Below are 17,816 nucleotides of genomic sequence, written 5' to 3'. Positions count from 1 at the left end.
GATCCCTAACGACTCTGAGTCGGACCGGCGTCGGCTGACGACGCCTCCTTTTGCAATGCGGCCTATTCACACCAGGTTGGAATCTGACCCTTATTCTTATGGGTTCGTTGGAGGGGACTCTAGACCCTTATAAATACCAGGTTGACTATAGCTTGGACTGAGCACAGGAGTTGGGCGAGGGTAGTGGTCTAGATACCTCTCCACATGCTGGCATGCGGTCTCCTCCTACTGTGGCTACGGCGGAGGGAGCAACTTATTCCATTGTGGTCACTAGGGTGGCTGAGGTCCTCGGCCTTGAGCTGCCTACTGTTCAGGTCAGGTCTAATCTTCTGACAGAGGTGCTTAAATCAGGGGCCTCCACATCTGAGCCCTTTCTTCCATTCAATGGAGCCCTCAAAGATGTTTTTTTGGGTACATGGTCCAGACTCAACACAGGAACTCCTGTGAACAGGACAAGCACACACCGCCATCGGCCTGCCGCCAACGACCCTAAATTCCTGTCCCAACACCCCACGCCTGAAAGCCTTTTCATCCAGGCATTCTCATCATCGGGAATCGAGAAAGGCTAGAACAATTTGGGAAGATGTTTTCTTCCTCCAGTCTCGCGCTGTGGTCAGTTAACACCGCATGCCTTTTGGGCTGTTATACCCCTCTCTGTGGGATACGGTTCTGCCGCAGATACCAGAGAAGGCCCGTGCTATCGTCTCCCAAGCTGCCAATGGGAGAGACGTGGCAAAGTTCACTATCCGATGTGGGCTGGACACGAACCAACTCTCTAGGTAGATCAGTTGCGATGACGGTGGCCTTGAGGAGCCACGCCTGGCTACGTACATCTGGTTTCTCAGGGATGTCCAACAGACTCTTATGGACATGCCTTTTGATGGCTCCCATCTCTTTGGAGACAAGGCGGACTCTGCGCTGGAGAGGTTCAAGGACCCCCGGGGTACACCTCGGTCCCCTGCCCCGCTCCATTGCCCCTCGCACCCAGCATTCTGCCTTTTGCCCTTTTTGTGGCCACGGAAGGGAATTCCTGCTACTTCCCTTTCCCAGCCACTGTGCCACCCATGCTGTACAGCCACTGCGTGGCAGGTGACGCGGAATCCCACATGGTCGTGGGACAGGGAGCCAGAGGTCTGCTCATTCCAACCTCCCCCTGCTGCAGCCTCCAAACCCTCCTAGTCCGTCCCCTCACTCGGGTCCAGTTGACAGCAGGATTCACCATCACCTGCCCCACTAGGAATTCATCACTATGGACAGGTGGGTTTTGCAGATCGTTCGAAGGGGCTACTCCCTCCTCTTCGAATCTGGCCCACCAGCCATGCCTCCATTATTCAGTCGTTTTACCTGGGAATCATGTGGCACTTCTCCACCAGGAAGCCGTGCTCTCTCGACGAAGGGAACCACAGAGAGGGTCCCTGCTCCAGAAGTAGGTCGTGGTTGTTATTCCCACTACTTTCTGGTGCCCAGAAAGGACAAGGGCTTACGTCCTATCCTAGTCCTTCTGGCCCTCAATCTCTTCCTCAAGAAGGAGAAATTCAAAATGCTCACCCTGGCTAAGGTCATATCTGTCTTGGACCCAGAATACTGGATGGTAGCGTTGGACTTGCAGAGGCGTATTTCCATATTCTGATCCTATCTGCCCACAGACATTACCTTCGATTTGTGGTAGGTCACGAGTACTTTCAATTTGCTGTGCTCCCCTTCAGCCTTACCAGTGCCCCTCGGGTGTTCACGAAAGTGATGGCGGTGGTTGCAGCTCATCTACGCAGGCTGGGGGTTTTAGCCTTCCCCCCCTACCTAGACGACTGGCTGCTGAAGGCGTACTCACCCCAGAAAGTTGTCTCCCACCTTCAGACTACGGCGAACCTCCTGCACACGCTGGGGTTCACTATAAACATTCCAAAGTTGAACCTGACTCACTCTGACGCTCCCTTTCATCTGAGCTGTTCTGGACACTGTGCAGTTTCGGGTCTATCCTCCCGAAAAGCGAGTCCAGGATATTCAGGCTATGATTCCGATTTTTCAGCCTCTATCTTGGGTTTCGGTGGGACTGACCCTGAGGCTGCTGGGCCTCTTGGCCTCCTTCATCCTGCTAGTGACTCATGCCAGATGGCATAAATGGGCTCTGCAGTGGGACCTGACGTTCCAGTGGATGCAGCATCACGGAAATCTCTCCGGTATGGTCCAGATGTCAGAGGGTACTGCGAAAGACCTGCAGTGGTGGCTTTCGAATTGGGTCAACGGCAGATCCCTCGCCCTTCCCCAACCAGATCTATCCATAGTGACTGATGCGTCAGTTCTGGGATGGCAAGCCCACACAGGGAGGCGGAAATCAGAGGCCTCTGCTCTCCGGCAGAGTCTGGGCTCCATATCAATCTTCTGGAGCTCTGGACGATCAGGCTTGTGTTGAAAGCATTTCTTTCCTCTCTCAAAGGGAAAGTAGTGCAAGTATTCACGGACAACACTACCGCCATGTGGTACTGCAACAAACAGGGCGGAATAGGGTCCTGGATGCTTTGTCAGGGGCATGGACATGGCTGGCACATCAGGACATCACCCTGGTGGTTCAACATCTGGTGGCTCTCTGAACGCCAGAGCAGACGAATTCAGCCATCGATGCATAGCCAATCATGAATGGCATCTCCATCTGGAGGTGGCGCAAGGTCGCTTTCAGCAGTGGGGAGAACCTTGGTTAGATCTGTTCGCCTCCGCAGAGAACGCACAATGTCAGCTGTTTTGCGTGTTGGAGTTTCCAAGGCAGCACTTGCTCGGAGACGCTTTTGGTCTCTAGTGGAACTCCGGCCTCCTTTATGCCTTTCTTTCTATACCACTTCGGTCCAGAGTTCTCAAGAACGACTTGGCCCAAGTTACCTCAGTGGCTTTGGACTGGGCACGGAGAGTATGGTATCCAGAGCTATTAAGCATGGCCACTGATCCTCCACTCAGACTGCCCCTTTGGGAGGATCTTTTGCCGCATCAGCAGGGGACGGTTCTTCACCCAAACCTGTCCAATCTCCACCTTCATGCGTGGAGATTGTGCGGCGGCAGTTGACTGCTTTTGACCTTCCACCCAAAGTCTGTGATGTAATCTTGGCAGCCAGGCGTATAAAACGGTATACGTCTGTTGTTGGCATAAATTTGTGACATGGTGTACCAACAAATCTGTGGATCCCCTCTCTGCTCCTCTTTCTGAGGTTCTTTTGTTCATTCTTTCTTTGGCCCAGCAGGGCTCTGCTTTGGGCACACTTAAGGGCTATTTATTGGCTATCTCATCCTTTCTTAGGTTGCCTGATGAGCCTTCACTCTTTAAGTCTCCTATTGATAGTAGATTCCTTAAGGGCCTCACCTATTTGTTTCCTATTTGTTTATCATGCCTCAGTGGGACCTCAATCTTGTCCTTACTTAATGTGTACTCCCTTTGAGCCGATGCACAGTTGTCCCTTACGGCTCCTTACTTTCAAAACAGTTTTTCTTGTTGCCATCACTTCTGCTCGCAGAGTAAGTGAGCTTCAGGCTCTATTTTCAAAAACCTGCATTGCTATCTGTGCTCCCTGACAAAATGGTGTTACGTACCAAGGCTTCCTTCCTTCCCAAAGTTGTTACAACTTTTTATGTAGGCCAGTCCATCACCTTGCCTACTTTTTACACACCTCCACATCCTTCTCATAAGGAGGAGACTTCACCGCCTGGATCCAAAAAGAGTGCTGGTGTTCTGTCTCAATCATTCTAAAAAATTCCGTGTGGACGATCAACTCTTTGTTGGATAAGGGAAGGCAGTGCAAAAACATACCATCTCATGATGGGTACTTCTTTGCATCAATATGTGTTTAGCTTTGGCAAAGAAGCAACCCCTTGAGGGCTTGCACACTCATTCAACCAGCGAAACTGCTGCTGTCACAGCGTTAGCATGCAAAGTTCTTGTCCTGGATATCTGTCAGGCAGCCACATGGGCATCCCTGTACATGTTTACTAAACATTACTGCCTAGATGCTCGGGTCAGTAGGGGCGGCTACTTTGGTCGTTCGGTCCTGCAGGATTTTCTAGTATGATCTTGGTTAGCAGCCCACCTCCAAGGATGGCATTTCTTGGGTGTCTATTCTAAGGTAAGGAATCTGCAACTAGAAGTCTCTATCAGATGTACAAGTTACTTACCTTCGGTAACAAGATATCTGGTAGAGACATATTCTAGTTGTAGATTCCTTACCGACCCACCCATCCTCACTGCTTGTGAACTGATTTCTAGGGACAGGACTTCCCCATTCAGGGACTTAGCTCTGGTGCACCAATTTGAGTGTTCTTCGAGGTTCTGCGATTTGCTGTGGAAAGTCGTAAAAAGAAACTGATGTCACTGTGCTGAGGCGGTGTCTCTGTACTACTCTCGAAGTCATCACAGCGACTGTGACGCCCGCGGAGTCAACCAATGCCACCGAATGACATGCAGGTGTATTGCTCAAAGAAAAAATCTCCGGATCCAGTCTGACACCTGGGGAAAATTCAAAGGTAAGGAATCTGCAACTAGAATATGCCTCTACCAGATATATCGTTACCGAAGGTAAGTAACTTGTACGTTAACACCAGATCTAATGAAGGGCCCAATGATTAAAGAAAGTCACAAAAGTGAACCCATGGTCTGTCTTTGCATTAGTGCAGAATTATGGCTTTCATGGATTCAAAAGAATTTACAGAAGTAGATCAGAAAATCGTACTCCTAGAAAATATTTGTGAACTGTATTTTAGTGTAAGCAAATATACATGTGTAGGTTGGCCCAATGCGAAAATCTATTGAGCGTTTACAAGTTAATTCACTCTCCAACCACTTTTTTTTCCCCAACATTAGAAGAACTTCTACTTCTGCCCTTGTCTGGAGTAAATTTGTAGCCTTTCCCAGTATGGGGAAAGATTAGAGAAGAGCTGGCGAAATCCTTAAAACATGCAAGTTAGTAGTTTTGCACAGACTCAAAGGCATTCCAGCCCTGGAGCTTTTGCCTACTGCTTCCTCCAGCCCCCTTATGTAGATCTGCAGAAAGGTGGTAAAATAAGAAAATTACTAGTAGTCAAGCCTTACTATATAGTATTAGTCCTGACATAATCGGAGGCTATTACCAGAGCTCGTTTATGATATTGCTATCATAATTTGTCGCCCCACTACATGCCACCAAAGGGACAAGTAGATTTTCTTTCCAGGTCAGGCAGATTCATGAAGCAACCTGTCCCATGGACAGGTAGATATTTTATTAAATTTCACACCCCTGGGATTGGTAGTTACAGTCTCAGGGTAGTTATCTGGACAGCAAATATTACATAAAATGTGGTTTCTAGAATCGGAACGCCCAAAGCAAGGGTATATTTCTGATGGATAATTATAGCAGAAAGTTCCTCGCCTTGCGAGTTTTCCCAGGAACCAAACCAGATCTGGAAATGTAAATCAAGACTCTGTCCTACATCTGAATATGAGGACATGGACCATTTCAGTACCTCCTCTCCTACCCTTTTCCACATCCCCAGAAGTGGAGCGCATCCAACAGGATCAATTAATTTAGAAAGTTGTTATTTGTGAATGTCCACTCTACAGACCATGGGGGCAGGTGGTCTGTGAGAAATCTGAGTTTATATAACAGTATCCACAAGAAAAAGCAAAACTAAAGGTAAAGGATGGATTCCTTTGTTCGGTGCTTCTATCCACAGCTTCATTATGTGGGGATGTTGCCCCTGAAGTCGACTGGCTACAAATCCTTTCTAGAAACAAATGTCTGTTAAGGACCTGCACAATGTTCTCCTGTTGTGCCTTGGTTATAAATGTGTATCCGTGCCCTGTGACAAATTATCCCCGATACAGGTCAAAGCAGTCAGGGAGCAGAAATCCAAGCTCTATGTTTCCAAGCAAACAAAGCAGGGCTTTTCTTAATCCCTATCGTAAAGCCAGCTGGATCCAGTTCAGTCTTCAGTTACATCGAAAGTGAAGTTGAGGAACAAGATGAGTGGAAAACTTGGAGTAAATAAGGCTTTTTGATGTCCAGATTCTCCTGTTCTGCGGAGAGGTGGCAGGCTTTGCCATCATTTTCAGACCCAAAGTGGAATCTGGAGCTGATTTGTCCTGTGTTTCTCATCAACTTCGCAGCCGGTTTGGGCCTTTAAGGAGGCCCTGCTGCAGATCTTTAGGTAAGGTAGGGCTACCTTACCCGCCAGAAACCACATTTTCAGGAACAGGTGCAGTTCTTGATAAATAATGCGCACAGACATCTGCTCATATGGAAAGACTGCATGAGTGAATAATGCGCAAAAAAGAAGCGGAACTGCAGGGCAAGTATAAATGAAGGTGTCACTGTCCACCATTTTGCACCCTGGAATGTCACCCTTGAGGGTCTATGGGGGACGCGTTCTGTGTTTGGTGGGACTACCACCTTTTGTACACTTTTCCTCTTCATCCTCTGATCCTGTCGTTGCTGGAAAAAAGTCAGATGAGATCAAGCGTACCTCATTCTGATTTCTCTGGACTTGGCTCAGAGGTTCTTGTACTCCGAACTCCTGACTAAGGGCACATGCCCTCCAGTTCGGCTGCCCCTTTGGGAGAAGAGCATAGTTCTTCAGCAGGAGGACATAGTCTTAAACATGCAAACAATGTGCACCTCCATGCATGGGGTTTGAATAGAACCAACTAAGGGGTCTCCATAGTCCTTTAGAAGTGTTTGATATAATTTAGTCTGCTTGCCACTTTACCACTATGGCTTTTTATTTAGACCTTGGAGCTAAACATCACCTGGTGTGAGGCAGTCCTTCACAGATGAAACTGTTCTGTTATTTTTATTGCCCAGTCTTTGCTGTGGGCACAGTTAAGCCTTACTTATCGGGCCTTTTGTTCCTTCACATAAGTAAGCAAGTAGGTACTTGCGATGGGTCTGCCAGCTTGCTGTGGAATTGTGGCAGTGGACACTGATCAATGCATGTTCATTCTGGTTTCTCACACAGAGGTTTTGACAACCAGAGAACAGACAGCATTAGTGAGTGTCTTCAGCCCCACTCACCCCACCTTTACCCTTATGTTACCAAGCAATCAGCGAGTCTAGGTCCTACCAACACCTCAAGTGCCTACAGTTTACTCCATTCAAAAAATGCTTTCTTTCCAACAACCTCGATATTCCGAATGTCCCACAGAAAATCAAGAAGTGGTTGTGTTGTACTGGTTGCGATAATTTGGAGCTGCCAGCTGTACATCTGCATTTACTACAAAGGGATCACAACCTCCCTTCGCTCATCAAGAGAAGGGAATTTCTGTGCATAGAGGAACTGAGAATCCTGTCTCTTCCTGATGCGTTTCCTTCTGGGCCCTATCCTCAGAGAATCGGGAAGTAATTTACCTGAACCTAGAAGAAAAGCAAATTTCCAGGTGTATGGTTGCTGATTCTCCAACCAGCTCCTCAGGAGCCAAACTGAATTTCAGTACTCTATGGACCACAGTTGTTTATGGCTAGTGGCAAAGATTTACTTCCTTCCGCAGGTGATGCTGATAGCTGTAGTACTCGAGTATCTCTGATGAATCAGCAAGTATTTGGTATGGTTGTTGCAGTTGAACTTTATAAGGCGAATATAGTGTTCTTTTGATTTGGAACCTAGTAAGTAGTAATAAATCAATGAAAATATTCAAAAATGCCTTAGAGTACATACATAGTTTTCTCAGCATCCACTCAAAGCATACATAATTAACATCGTTGGCATTACTTTCAGTAGTTAATATTTATAATCTTTCCATCAGCTGTGCAAGAGTTACATTAGCCCTTAGGTTATTTTGTTGCTAAAATCAAAGTTCCTGAAATTAGTATTTTCTCAGGCAATTCGTAAATTTGGGTGTCTCAACTTGGGTGGTTTTAGGATTTCCCTTTTACGTCTCATTTTTTTCTATGCATTTGGAGCTCCCCGCTTGTTGGTGTTTTTTGAGAGTATGTTCAAGCTGACAGTTTAAGAACATTTTCATATATAACATTTGACGCGTTCAGAGGGTTTGGAGAAAATCATTGCCATGGGAGAGCTATTCCAAAATTATTTTTCAAAATTTAGTCTAATTGTGTCTCTTCCCAAAGTTTTAGACCAGTTCTACAATTAGACTGATTATTTTAGTTAGTTGCTTCTCCGGATTGTTTTGTTTGCAGATGAGTTTCTGAGCAATTTCTTAGTTTTTTTTATACAAATGATGCTGGTAGTCCAAGGCTTGTTTGTTGTTTGCAGTGTTCATCTGTCTGTCTTTAAGCTGTTTCATTTGTAGTATTTTCTATTGACACCTGCCTCTCATTTTAGGTACCTTTATGTCCGATTGGATGGCACCATGTCCATTAAGAAGAGAGCAAAGATAGTTGAGCGTTTCAACAGTCCGTCTGTGAGTACTGCTTGTAAATACCGTAATGGTGTTAATCACCCGTTTATGTGAGGGTTATTTTTTTTTTTTTACACGTTACACATGCATGAATACAATTTGTTGTTCATGACTTACCACTTTGGCTTCATTCAGAAAGTTCTGCTTAATAAAGCGCAAGACTTGTGATCAATGGAAGGCCCAGGTGAGCACCACTGATAGATAATATAAACATGTATATTGTATAGTATAAACGTGTATTATTATATAGACCTGCGGCCTCATGTACAAATAAGGTGAATCATATTTGGAACTCCTGCATGTGACTTCTTCTGTCCTGACCATTACAACCTCTGTTTGTTTTCGGACTCTTCAGGAGTGTACTATCTCAACTACTGATTCAAGTCCAAGTTTGATAACTCACTTTCTATGCCTTGGACCTCCATAATTGGGTTTCAATGGGGAAAAAAATACTTTGGTACAAGTAAACAAGTGCATTACTGTTGGACTCTGGAAGAGCACGGAGAGCCCCCTTTTCATTGCAAGCTATGAATTAATTTTGTTAAATATTAAATTTTTTGCAGAGCCCAGAATTTATTTTCATGTTGAGCAGTAAGGCAGGAGGATGTGGCTTGAACTTGATTGGTGCCAACAGGCTTGTGATGTTTGACCCAGATTGGAATCCAGCAAACGATGAGCAGGCAATGGCTCGTGTATGGCGTGATGGGCAGAAGAAGACCTGTTACATTTACCGACTGCTTTCGGTATGTTAATTCTACCTTTCTCCAAGCCTTATTTGCTAATCACATGCTTTAATCATTTTGTGAAATTTAATATAAAATATTGTGATCGTGTATTTAAGAACTGTTCCATTGACCATGTATTACTACAATACCACAAGCAATGGGGCGGGCAAGTTTATTTATCCACTCTTACATCCTTCTCATGCCTGTATCACACCCGGGATATGCACCTACTTACGCTGGGGGGGGTTTCCCCTTTATGGATGGAAAAGCCTCACCCACTTAATAGTGACATGCTTCATCATCGGCTAGTCCAACCCACCGGGTTCAGATGGTACTAAGCCGGTGGTCTCAACCGTAGTCCTCGGAAGGTTACCTCCCCGTAGGGCAGGGAGATCAGAATAAATTGTCATCTGGTCAGTAGGGTACCATGTTGGTAGTAAGCTATTTAAAACTACCTCAGCATCTATCCAAGAAATGTTCTTTATTTGGGATGATGTGGGGTAGGGTTAAAAGGAATACAAACACCCTCTCTGCTTGAAGGGTGATAGTGGTGGTATATGGATCTACAATGGGTTCATGCACCTTATATGAGCGGCCAACATGTTTCGGCCACTGGCAAGATACTTGCCAGGAAATACTCAAAGCATCCGTCCCCAGTCCTCCTTCAGTGCACTATATTCTTCTCCCTACTGTCTTCGCATATATAAATAAGCATGCACAAAGGAAGCAAGACTAATTCTTACCTTAGTCCTCTAAGCGTCTCCTGAAACAATAAATCACATAGGAAAATTTAACTTGGAGAATGTACGTATCTCTAAACACAACCCATTGTGTCCATTCAACACCCAGGTGGAGTTTACATTTGTGGATAACACTGCACACAGTGTCTCATAGTGCACAAGAACCTAGTGTGAACCGCCATAATGAAAAATAGTTAATAGTAATAAATCAAAACCACATTACTGCTTTAGTTATTCTCATCTTGCTGAAATTTCTTTACTCACCCTGCAACTGTCAGGGAAATGCCTCATCAGTCACTAGGATGGGGTTGGGGTTCCCGATTGTCTCACACTGCAGGTCAGGACAATCTAATTAACACAGTATGTCCAAACGATGTTTTTCAATCTCTTCTTACAATTATCTTACTTCCTGAGACACTCGACCGGTCCTGCACTTGTGTATCCTCTTGTTGGGTCTGACATCAACTAATCCATCGGCCCTTTGTCGGATCGGATATTACTACATCCTGGAAGTTAAATCTGCATTTTCCTTTCCAACTACTGTCAGCCAGTAACTAGCATTTGAATAGGTGGTAATTGAGGTGTGAACTTGCTCAGAGGAGCAAACAATAGGTTGACTTGAATGGCCAGAGATGACCCAGCTGACCTGACAGAATGTGCAGGGGGCTAGAAGAATGATTTCTTACTTTAAAGTGTTAAGTCCTGCTTGACAGATCTGCTGGGGTTTTTCATATGAAAAATGGGGAGCATGTGCAAGAGGCCTCCACTGTCATAGGCAGATTTTACCTGACACTTGGGCAGGGCCCTCTCCTCCCCCTGCAGCCAAAGCAGTCTGCCCCAATTACATTCTTCTGTATCCCATGTCGGGTTGCTAAGAACTCAGCTTTGTTCTACCAGATGTCTGTTTGAGATTGCTGTGGGTACAGGGACTGCCTGAAAGTGGATTTCGGTGTTGGATGTAGGAGGACACTAGGAATACTATAGTACACACTCTCAGTGCCAAAGTTTAGTGTGACTAAAGTCTTCAGCCACCTTGAAAACGCTCAGTGAGTAGGGTTAGCCCCAGGAACCCTAACTAGCTTGTGCCACGCATAAGTGTAGCACCTCTAAGCACCTACTTCAGAACACTCCTATACCTGTGAAAGATCTGAAGAGGACTGAACCTGCTGTCTGAGACCTGAGAAGAGCCTAGAGGCCTGGACCTTTGTTCCCTTTTGTCCTTTTTTGACATTATAGTGTCGGCTAGGCTTGCATATAAGATGTAGGATTCACTTCAAAGGACGAAGTTAGGATGTCAGAATAATTCTTCTGTATCCCTTGTTGGGTTGCTAAAAACTCAGCTTTGTTCTACCAGACTTCTGTCTGAGATTGCTGTGGGTACAGGGACTGCTTTAAAGTGGAGTTGGGTGTTGGATGTAGGAGGACACTAGGAATACTATAGTATACACTCTCAGTGCCAGAATACTAAAGGATTCTCCCTTTTGTACCCAGGACAAAAGTAGACTCCAAGGTTTATAAAGCTTACCTCCTGTTAAAGCTACAGGGACATAGCACACAGCAAGAGATTTTTTTTTCCTGCTACTGCCCAGCTGACCAGTGGCTCCTGGATCCTCCTGCTGGCCTCTGCCTGCCACCCTGTGAGTCTCTCAGTGCCTCCCCTGAGGGAGCCCTGGGGGGCTGTAGACATGTATTCCTGTGGTGGATTCGAACCTAAAGGACTAAAGTCAGAAGGCAAAATCTTTGACCAGGGTGGACCTGGTTAGTGTATCTGAGCTGCGCTCCACTGTGGTCTGAGCCAATTTCCACCTAGGTCTTGTTCTACTGCAACTATTCACTTTCATTGGAATTTTGTGCTTCTTAACAGTATTTCTACCTAAAACTTTAAGAATGCATATCTCCACTTCTCATTAATAGATTGTTGTCTTTTTGGTGCCATTTTGTTTAAGGAATTTAGCTCTATTTTTCTAATTTGTGTTTGGATTTTTATTGTTTTGCAATGCAGCTTTATTTCAGTTTTGGAACTGCATAAATACTTTACACATTGCTCTAAGTTAATCCTGTCCGCTCTGTGTTATAGCTACCAGGGGGTGAGCGCAGATTAATTTAGTGACTTCAATGGTTCACCATGACAATGATTGTTATTATTACTTGCAGTGGGTACTTACCTGCTTCAACCAGTAACCCAGTTTCCTACAGTTACCTCTTTTGACAGTTATCAGTGCCAATGAGGATAACTCCAGGATCTTGCTCATAGATCCAGGTGAGGCTCTTGAGAGCTGAAATAAAAATATTCTGTTCTTCCATAATATTGATTCCTCTATTTGGCTTTTTCTCAGACTGGGACCATTGAGGAGAAGATACTCCAGAGGCAGACACACAAGAAGGCACTGAGCAGCTGTGTAGTAGATGAGGAGCAGGATGTTGAGCGCCACTTCTCCATCGGGGAACTGAAAGAGCTATTCACGCTGAATGAGGCCACAACAAGTGACACCCATGACAAGTGAGTCATTGTCTTTATTTTATTTTTTTATTTTGAACCAATTTTTATTAAGTTTCATCATAGCGACAAGTATTGGGCAATTGCAGCGGTATTATTGTAACACACATATGAAGAGTGCACACGTACTTATCGCTATAACTGCATTGCGGAATCATGATGCCAACAGGAGTCTCTTGATTCAGATCTTCCAACCAAGCATTAGGAAAACTGTACAGTAACTAGTCATGCAGTGGTATCAACACAATATGAATTACTGCAAACGTATGGCATGTGTCCATTTAGTCTTGAACCTCCGGCCTACATGCACAACGTTGCCACATGCAAGGCGGAGGTATTACATGTTCAGTAGGACGATATACTTAGTGGGAAGCAACATTGTGAATGCATGTGGGATGGGGGGCATATATTCTCTGAGTAGGGAAGAAGGTAGTTAATCCTGGGCCCAAACTTCCCGAGGCCTAAATTAGGTACCGTCGTATACTCACTCTCAATTGTAAGACTCTTTGTATGCCTGTAGGTCCTGCAGTAGTGTTTCACAATCTCCTGCTATGGGGAGCTTGCGCAATCCGCGAACCTCCTCACTCCTTAATGCCACTGCCTCAGCTCTACCCCACTTAAGTGTCGCTGCACGCAAGATCTTGACATCCAGTAATACCCGAGCCTTCCAGTGCTTGGCAATAAGCCTGTGGGCCATCAGTAATGCTAAGTCAATGAAGCTGTTTGCAGCCACAGTAACAAGCCCTCTATCGTGCAGACGTCCGTGCAGGCAGTCACCTCTGATAAGTGCCTCAGAGACACCATCCCACAATACAGAGGTTGCTGGGCAGTGGCAAAACGTGTGTCCTATCAGCCTCGGTTTGGTGACAGCATGGACAATAAGTGGATGATCCAAACATTTGTTGGAGTGTTTGGGGTGTGAGGTATGCTATGTGTAAGATATTGCGCTGTATGTATTGAAACTTGGTGTTCTTCGACAGCTTCCTAGGGTACAAACGCGTTCTTCTCCACTCTTTCTGTGTAAACTCTCTATCTATATCTGCTTCCCAGCTGTTACAGGTTGCAATCAATAGATCTATTATAAAATGCTTGTACCTGAATGATCACAAGGATATATGTTTTTTCCCCATGTTTTTCTAATGCTACTATGTGATACAAGACTACAGCGGGAAACACGGTCATCCTATGAATTGTTCCCTTGCTTACTCTACAACCTTGTAAAGTCCCCTGAAAATAATAAACTGATTGAAGAATACTGCATAATCAATGCTGGTTAAGACTCTTAGTTTTGGGCATGGTATTCTTAATGCCAGTTTGGTATATTTAGTTCTTGATAGTCTGCAGCTTATAAAGTTTCATAGGACCTTCCAGCCTTGAACAACTGCTCTCTTCATATCTGACAAGTCTGTTACCCTCTTTATTCCTGACTCGTTCACAGACGTGCTCAGAGAATGTAATAAGATCACAGAGTAGTACCAGTGAGAGTGCCTGCTATCTGTGTTGCCACAGGTGTGAATGTAGAACCATAATGTACACTACTTTACTTGCCTGAAAAATATGCGATTCCCTCCCCTCCCACCCTCCCCCCCAGTATTTATAGATATAACTGGTAAAATCGTAGCTTCAAAATATTGTGAAATTTGGTATTACTTCATAGACCCAAAAAGAAAATAGCTTGCTTGAGGTGTATGGTCCCACAACAAAACTTTAGCTCTGGCAACAGCCAGCCTTCCTTAAGTACACACCAGAGTTTCTTCCATGCTATCTTGTCACCCTCTGAGAGGGAAAGAAAGCTAAAAAAAAAAAAAAAACATGAGTTGTAATTGTGTGCAAAACTTTTCAACTTACAGAGGTTTGGCTTAACTACAAGGTCACAACTACCATCTTTATGACTTTGACCCCACTGTTACAAAGGTGAAGCAAACTTCAAGGGGCCAATCGAGCCTTTAAATTCTCCTTTTCCTTCCTAAGTTTAAATTGTGCCTGGCTTTCCATCTCAGAGGTGACCCATCTACCTCTGTTTCTAATTGAGTTTTTTTCACAGATAAGGCTATATGTATTTTGTATTCCAGCACATCTACACTCACTTAGCTGTGTAACTCTGTACCAGGTAGCAACCCAATTTATTTTTAAGTTGTGGGCTGTAAGAAGTGACAGGAGACAGCAGGCGTTTTCTTATGTAGGCTTTTAGTTTCAGAACGTAACTCAATAGGAAATATATCCCTTGGTTAATCAGAGGCATTACCATCCCTGACGCCAGTGCTTAATTTATAAGAAAATAAGTGCCAGGGCCCTCCTCAGGAGGCCACTGCAGCTTGCACCACCCACTGCCCAGGCCAGCACTGCCGATGAGAATACAAACACATCTACTAACATCACACTCTTCCAAATGTGGCACTTCAGACTATTCCAGGCCTCCAAAGCTGGAAGAATGGCTTGGGTTGCAGATAGTCATTTTTAATGCATATTGAATTAATAAACAACTGTTGTTGTGCTCATCTCCAAATAAAACAAACAGCGCCACCTTGTGTCAGACTGTCATAAGTACGGGTGCTGAGCACGGGAAACCACCGGCACAAATTAAGCACTGCCTGATGTCTAGGTCACCGAGATAGCTATGAGTTAAAATGTTTTAGAACTAGCAATCTGTGACTAGTAATGCCTGCATGTGACATTGGGAGTGCAGCTGAAACATTTTGTGTCTGAAAAATGCCACCGGAGAGGAGTCTGTGGTATCTTGCAAATCCTAGCTTTATTGCATGCAAGTAGTCTGTCACTTTCACGGTTTTGTTCCTGACTGCTCCCTGGAAATCAGTGTAACATCTGCAGCAGTAGAAAATACTATTAACATTTCATTCATACTGTCCTTTTTGTCTTAGGTTTAAGTGTCGCCGATGTGTCAATGGCCACCAGGTGAGGCCCCCTGCAGAGGGCTCGGACTGCACATCTGACCTCTCACAGTGGAACCACTGTGCTGATAAGCGCGGCCTGCAGGATTCCGCTCTATACTCAGCCTGGGATGCTGCCATCAGCTTTGTATTCCATCATCGGTCGCACGAGGAGCAGCGCGGAGTTCTCTGACACAGGTTTGATACTTGACGAACAGGTGGAACCACACGGCAGTAAGAACCCTTACCCTACAACCAGGCTTGCTGACTGATACATTGTAGTAGCAGGCTAGAGTGAGCTGTGCTTAGAACTTTGAGACAAAGGAGCTCAAAGGTGAGAAATCAAGGTTTGTTTTAAAGGAGAATTTCTGTGACTGCGCTTTACGCCCAATAACAACTTATCATCAACTATTTTTTCAGTTGGTGCTTTTCGTTTATAAAACACTCAAGAGTCTAAGGCATCATGGAAAGATGGAAGTTCAATTTTTCAATTAGGATGTGATGCTCCGCTTAAGTAAATAAAAATAATATTTTTTACCTTATGGGACCGTATTGCTTTGTGGTATTTGTGAGAAGTAATGCTTTCTTTCAGTTGGTTTTATCAGTGGATCTGTCTTATTAAGGGGCGAACTGCTTCTTCAATCGAACATTTCTTTATCCACGAGAAGACCAGGACAAAAGCGCAGTAAATATCAAATTTGTAAACGCGTGCCACACTAAGAAATCACCTTTCTAGAAGCTATACACCACTTTATTTTGGAAATTTCCGTGCTTTCTTCTGCCCCAATTTGCAACTGTCAAGTCTCTTGTTTATAGAAAAATGTCTTTGAGTGAGATTTTACTGAAACATTTGTCCATAAAGATACGTTTTGTTTATAACAATGTTTTTGGTTTTCTCAAGCAGCTATAATATGAAGATCTGTTCAGTCCTTTATGGCAGTGGCCTTTGTAACTGGCCGGAGGAAGCATTGTGAATCAATTAAATGGACTCCCCTTCTTCTCAACAGTTGACCATGTTCCACATTTGCTCCAATCTGTCAGCCCCATGGGCTCCTGTATTCAGAGCATTGGCTTGAAGACCTGAAACTAAACAAACATTTGCATGGCCTAAACTTTAAAGAAAGAATTATGAATGGGAGAACGTAAATCTATTCTGTTGAGAAGAGATAGTGAGGAAATACCATCTGAAGGAAAAAAAGGTCACTTTTATTTTTCTCTGTAAAGTTCTCTGTCCTGGTTTGTTGTGATCTTTCTTTCTAAATTGTGTTTCAAGATTAGTGCAAATTTAACACTGGTGAACTTGAGCAATACTGTTAGAACTTTTCCGGGTTGATAAAACTGTATTACTGCACATCTGCAAAAATCTGTTCAGACTGTACTGGATGGATAAAGACTATCCCTTTTGCCAATTTCATTTTTAAATAACTTTGATCATTTTAAGTTGTGTCCTACAAATTTGAATCATTTGTTTAATGACATAAATGAAATTGTTTCCCTTGACAAACGTTTATTCTGGTGCTCTATAAAAGTAAAGATGTTCGAGGTCTTAATATTCAGAGACCTTAATGTGTGCTCGAGTATCTATGTCCATAATATACAAGGACATAATTGATGCCTCGCAGCAGGGCGCCAATGAGAATATAAAAGAGACCATTTTTTTCAGCAAAAGGATTAGGCACTAGATCCTGGTGATTGTTGATAGAGCAGAGATTACATGAATGTTGTTGCCATCGAACAGAGTTCTAAGGGAACATGAGATTGAAATGTTATTCTTGGTGCATCAAGGGCTTGAGAAAAGCCCCAGTAAAAAGCTGCATTGATGAGGGAGAGGTACTGAGGAAGGGCCAGTTTCCCTGAGCCTGTCCTGGGCATACATATCAATGTACAGGGAAGAGAGATAATGTTTTCCCTTTTCCTATTTCATTTTCTGCTACACCCTGTTCTGCCATGTGCACTTTTGTGTGTTTTAAAATTCTCTCTTTTGTTTTTTAATGTAAATATAAAATGAGCAAAGAGGGTCAGATGATTGAAACTGTTTTATTAAACTATACCATATTGAGTGGGTTAGTGTTAATTTGCAGCAATATGTGTTTGAAGTTGTTGGAGGTTGCACGTTCTCGGTGGCTGAGGCAAGGCCCTAGCCAGGAAGAACCTACCACTCCTGTCAGGGGTGGGTGATTACCCTCACTGTATAACCTGCACTCACCCTTGGGTAGCTTGACACTGAGCAAGCAGGCTTATCATAGAGGCAATGTGTAAAGCATAGGCACAGAGCTCTTATACAATAAATACAACAAGCATCACAAAAGAGACTTCACACATTGTGTATGCAAAGAAGATTTTTATTCAACACACACATTAGCCAACACGACATGTACATCATGTAATTCAGGGCATAAATCACATTAGGAAATATCACTAACAGTAATATGCCCAACCATGTTCCAATGACATCAACAATATGTACACTTAGAAAAATAGACTCCTTTCCTTCCCACCACCCTCATGCGGTGCAAAATGTTGTCAACACGAGACTCACCCTAGTAATTATTCCAGTTCCGTACCACAAAGGTATAGGGTGCTGCCTGCTGCACAGAAATA

At 44.2% G+C, this 17,816-nt stretch overlaps 1 protein-coding gene across 1 annotated transcript in view; it reads left to right on the top strand.

Moving 5' to 3' along the window:
• The window catches only part of RAD54L (RAD54 like), a 112,562-nt gene extending 95,273 nt beyond the window's left edge, over positions 1–17,289 (top strand). Inside the window, exons 15-18 of the mRNA XM_069232758.1 lie at positions 8,290–8,368; positions 8,929–9,108; positions 12,167–12,330; positions 15,207–17,289. Of these exons, the coding sequence (XP_069088859.1) occupies positions 8,290–8,368; positions 8,929–9,108; positions 12,167–12,330; positions 15,207–15,408 (625 nt within the window). The 3' untranslated portion in view covers positions 15,409–17,289. The remainder of the gene's footprint in view (positions 1–8,289; positions 8,369–8,928; positions 9,109–12,166; positions 12,331–15,206) is intronic.
• The last annotated feature ends 527 nt before the right edge of the window (positions 17,290–17,816 follow it).

This window comes from Pleurodeles waltl, chromosome 4_2 (assembly GCF_031143425.1).
Source record: "Pleurodeles waltl isolate 20211129_DDA chromosome 4_2, aPleWal1.hap1.20221129, whole genome shotgun sequence".
In the NCBI taxonomy this organism is placed as follows: domain Eukaryota; kingdom Metazoa; phylum Chordata; class Amphibia; order Caudata; family Salamandridae; genus Pleurodeles; species Pleurodeles waltl.
Note: the sequence above shows the minus strand (reverse complement) of the source record. Positions and strands in the feature narration are given on the sequence as shown.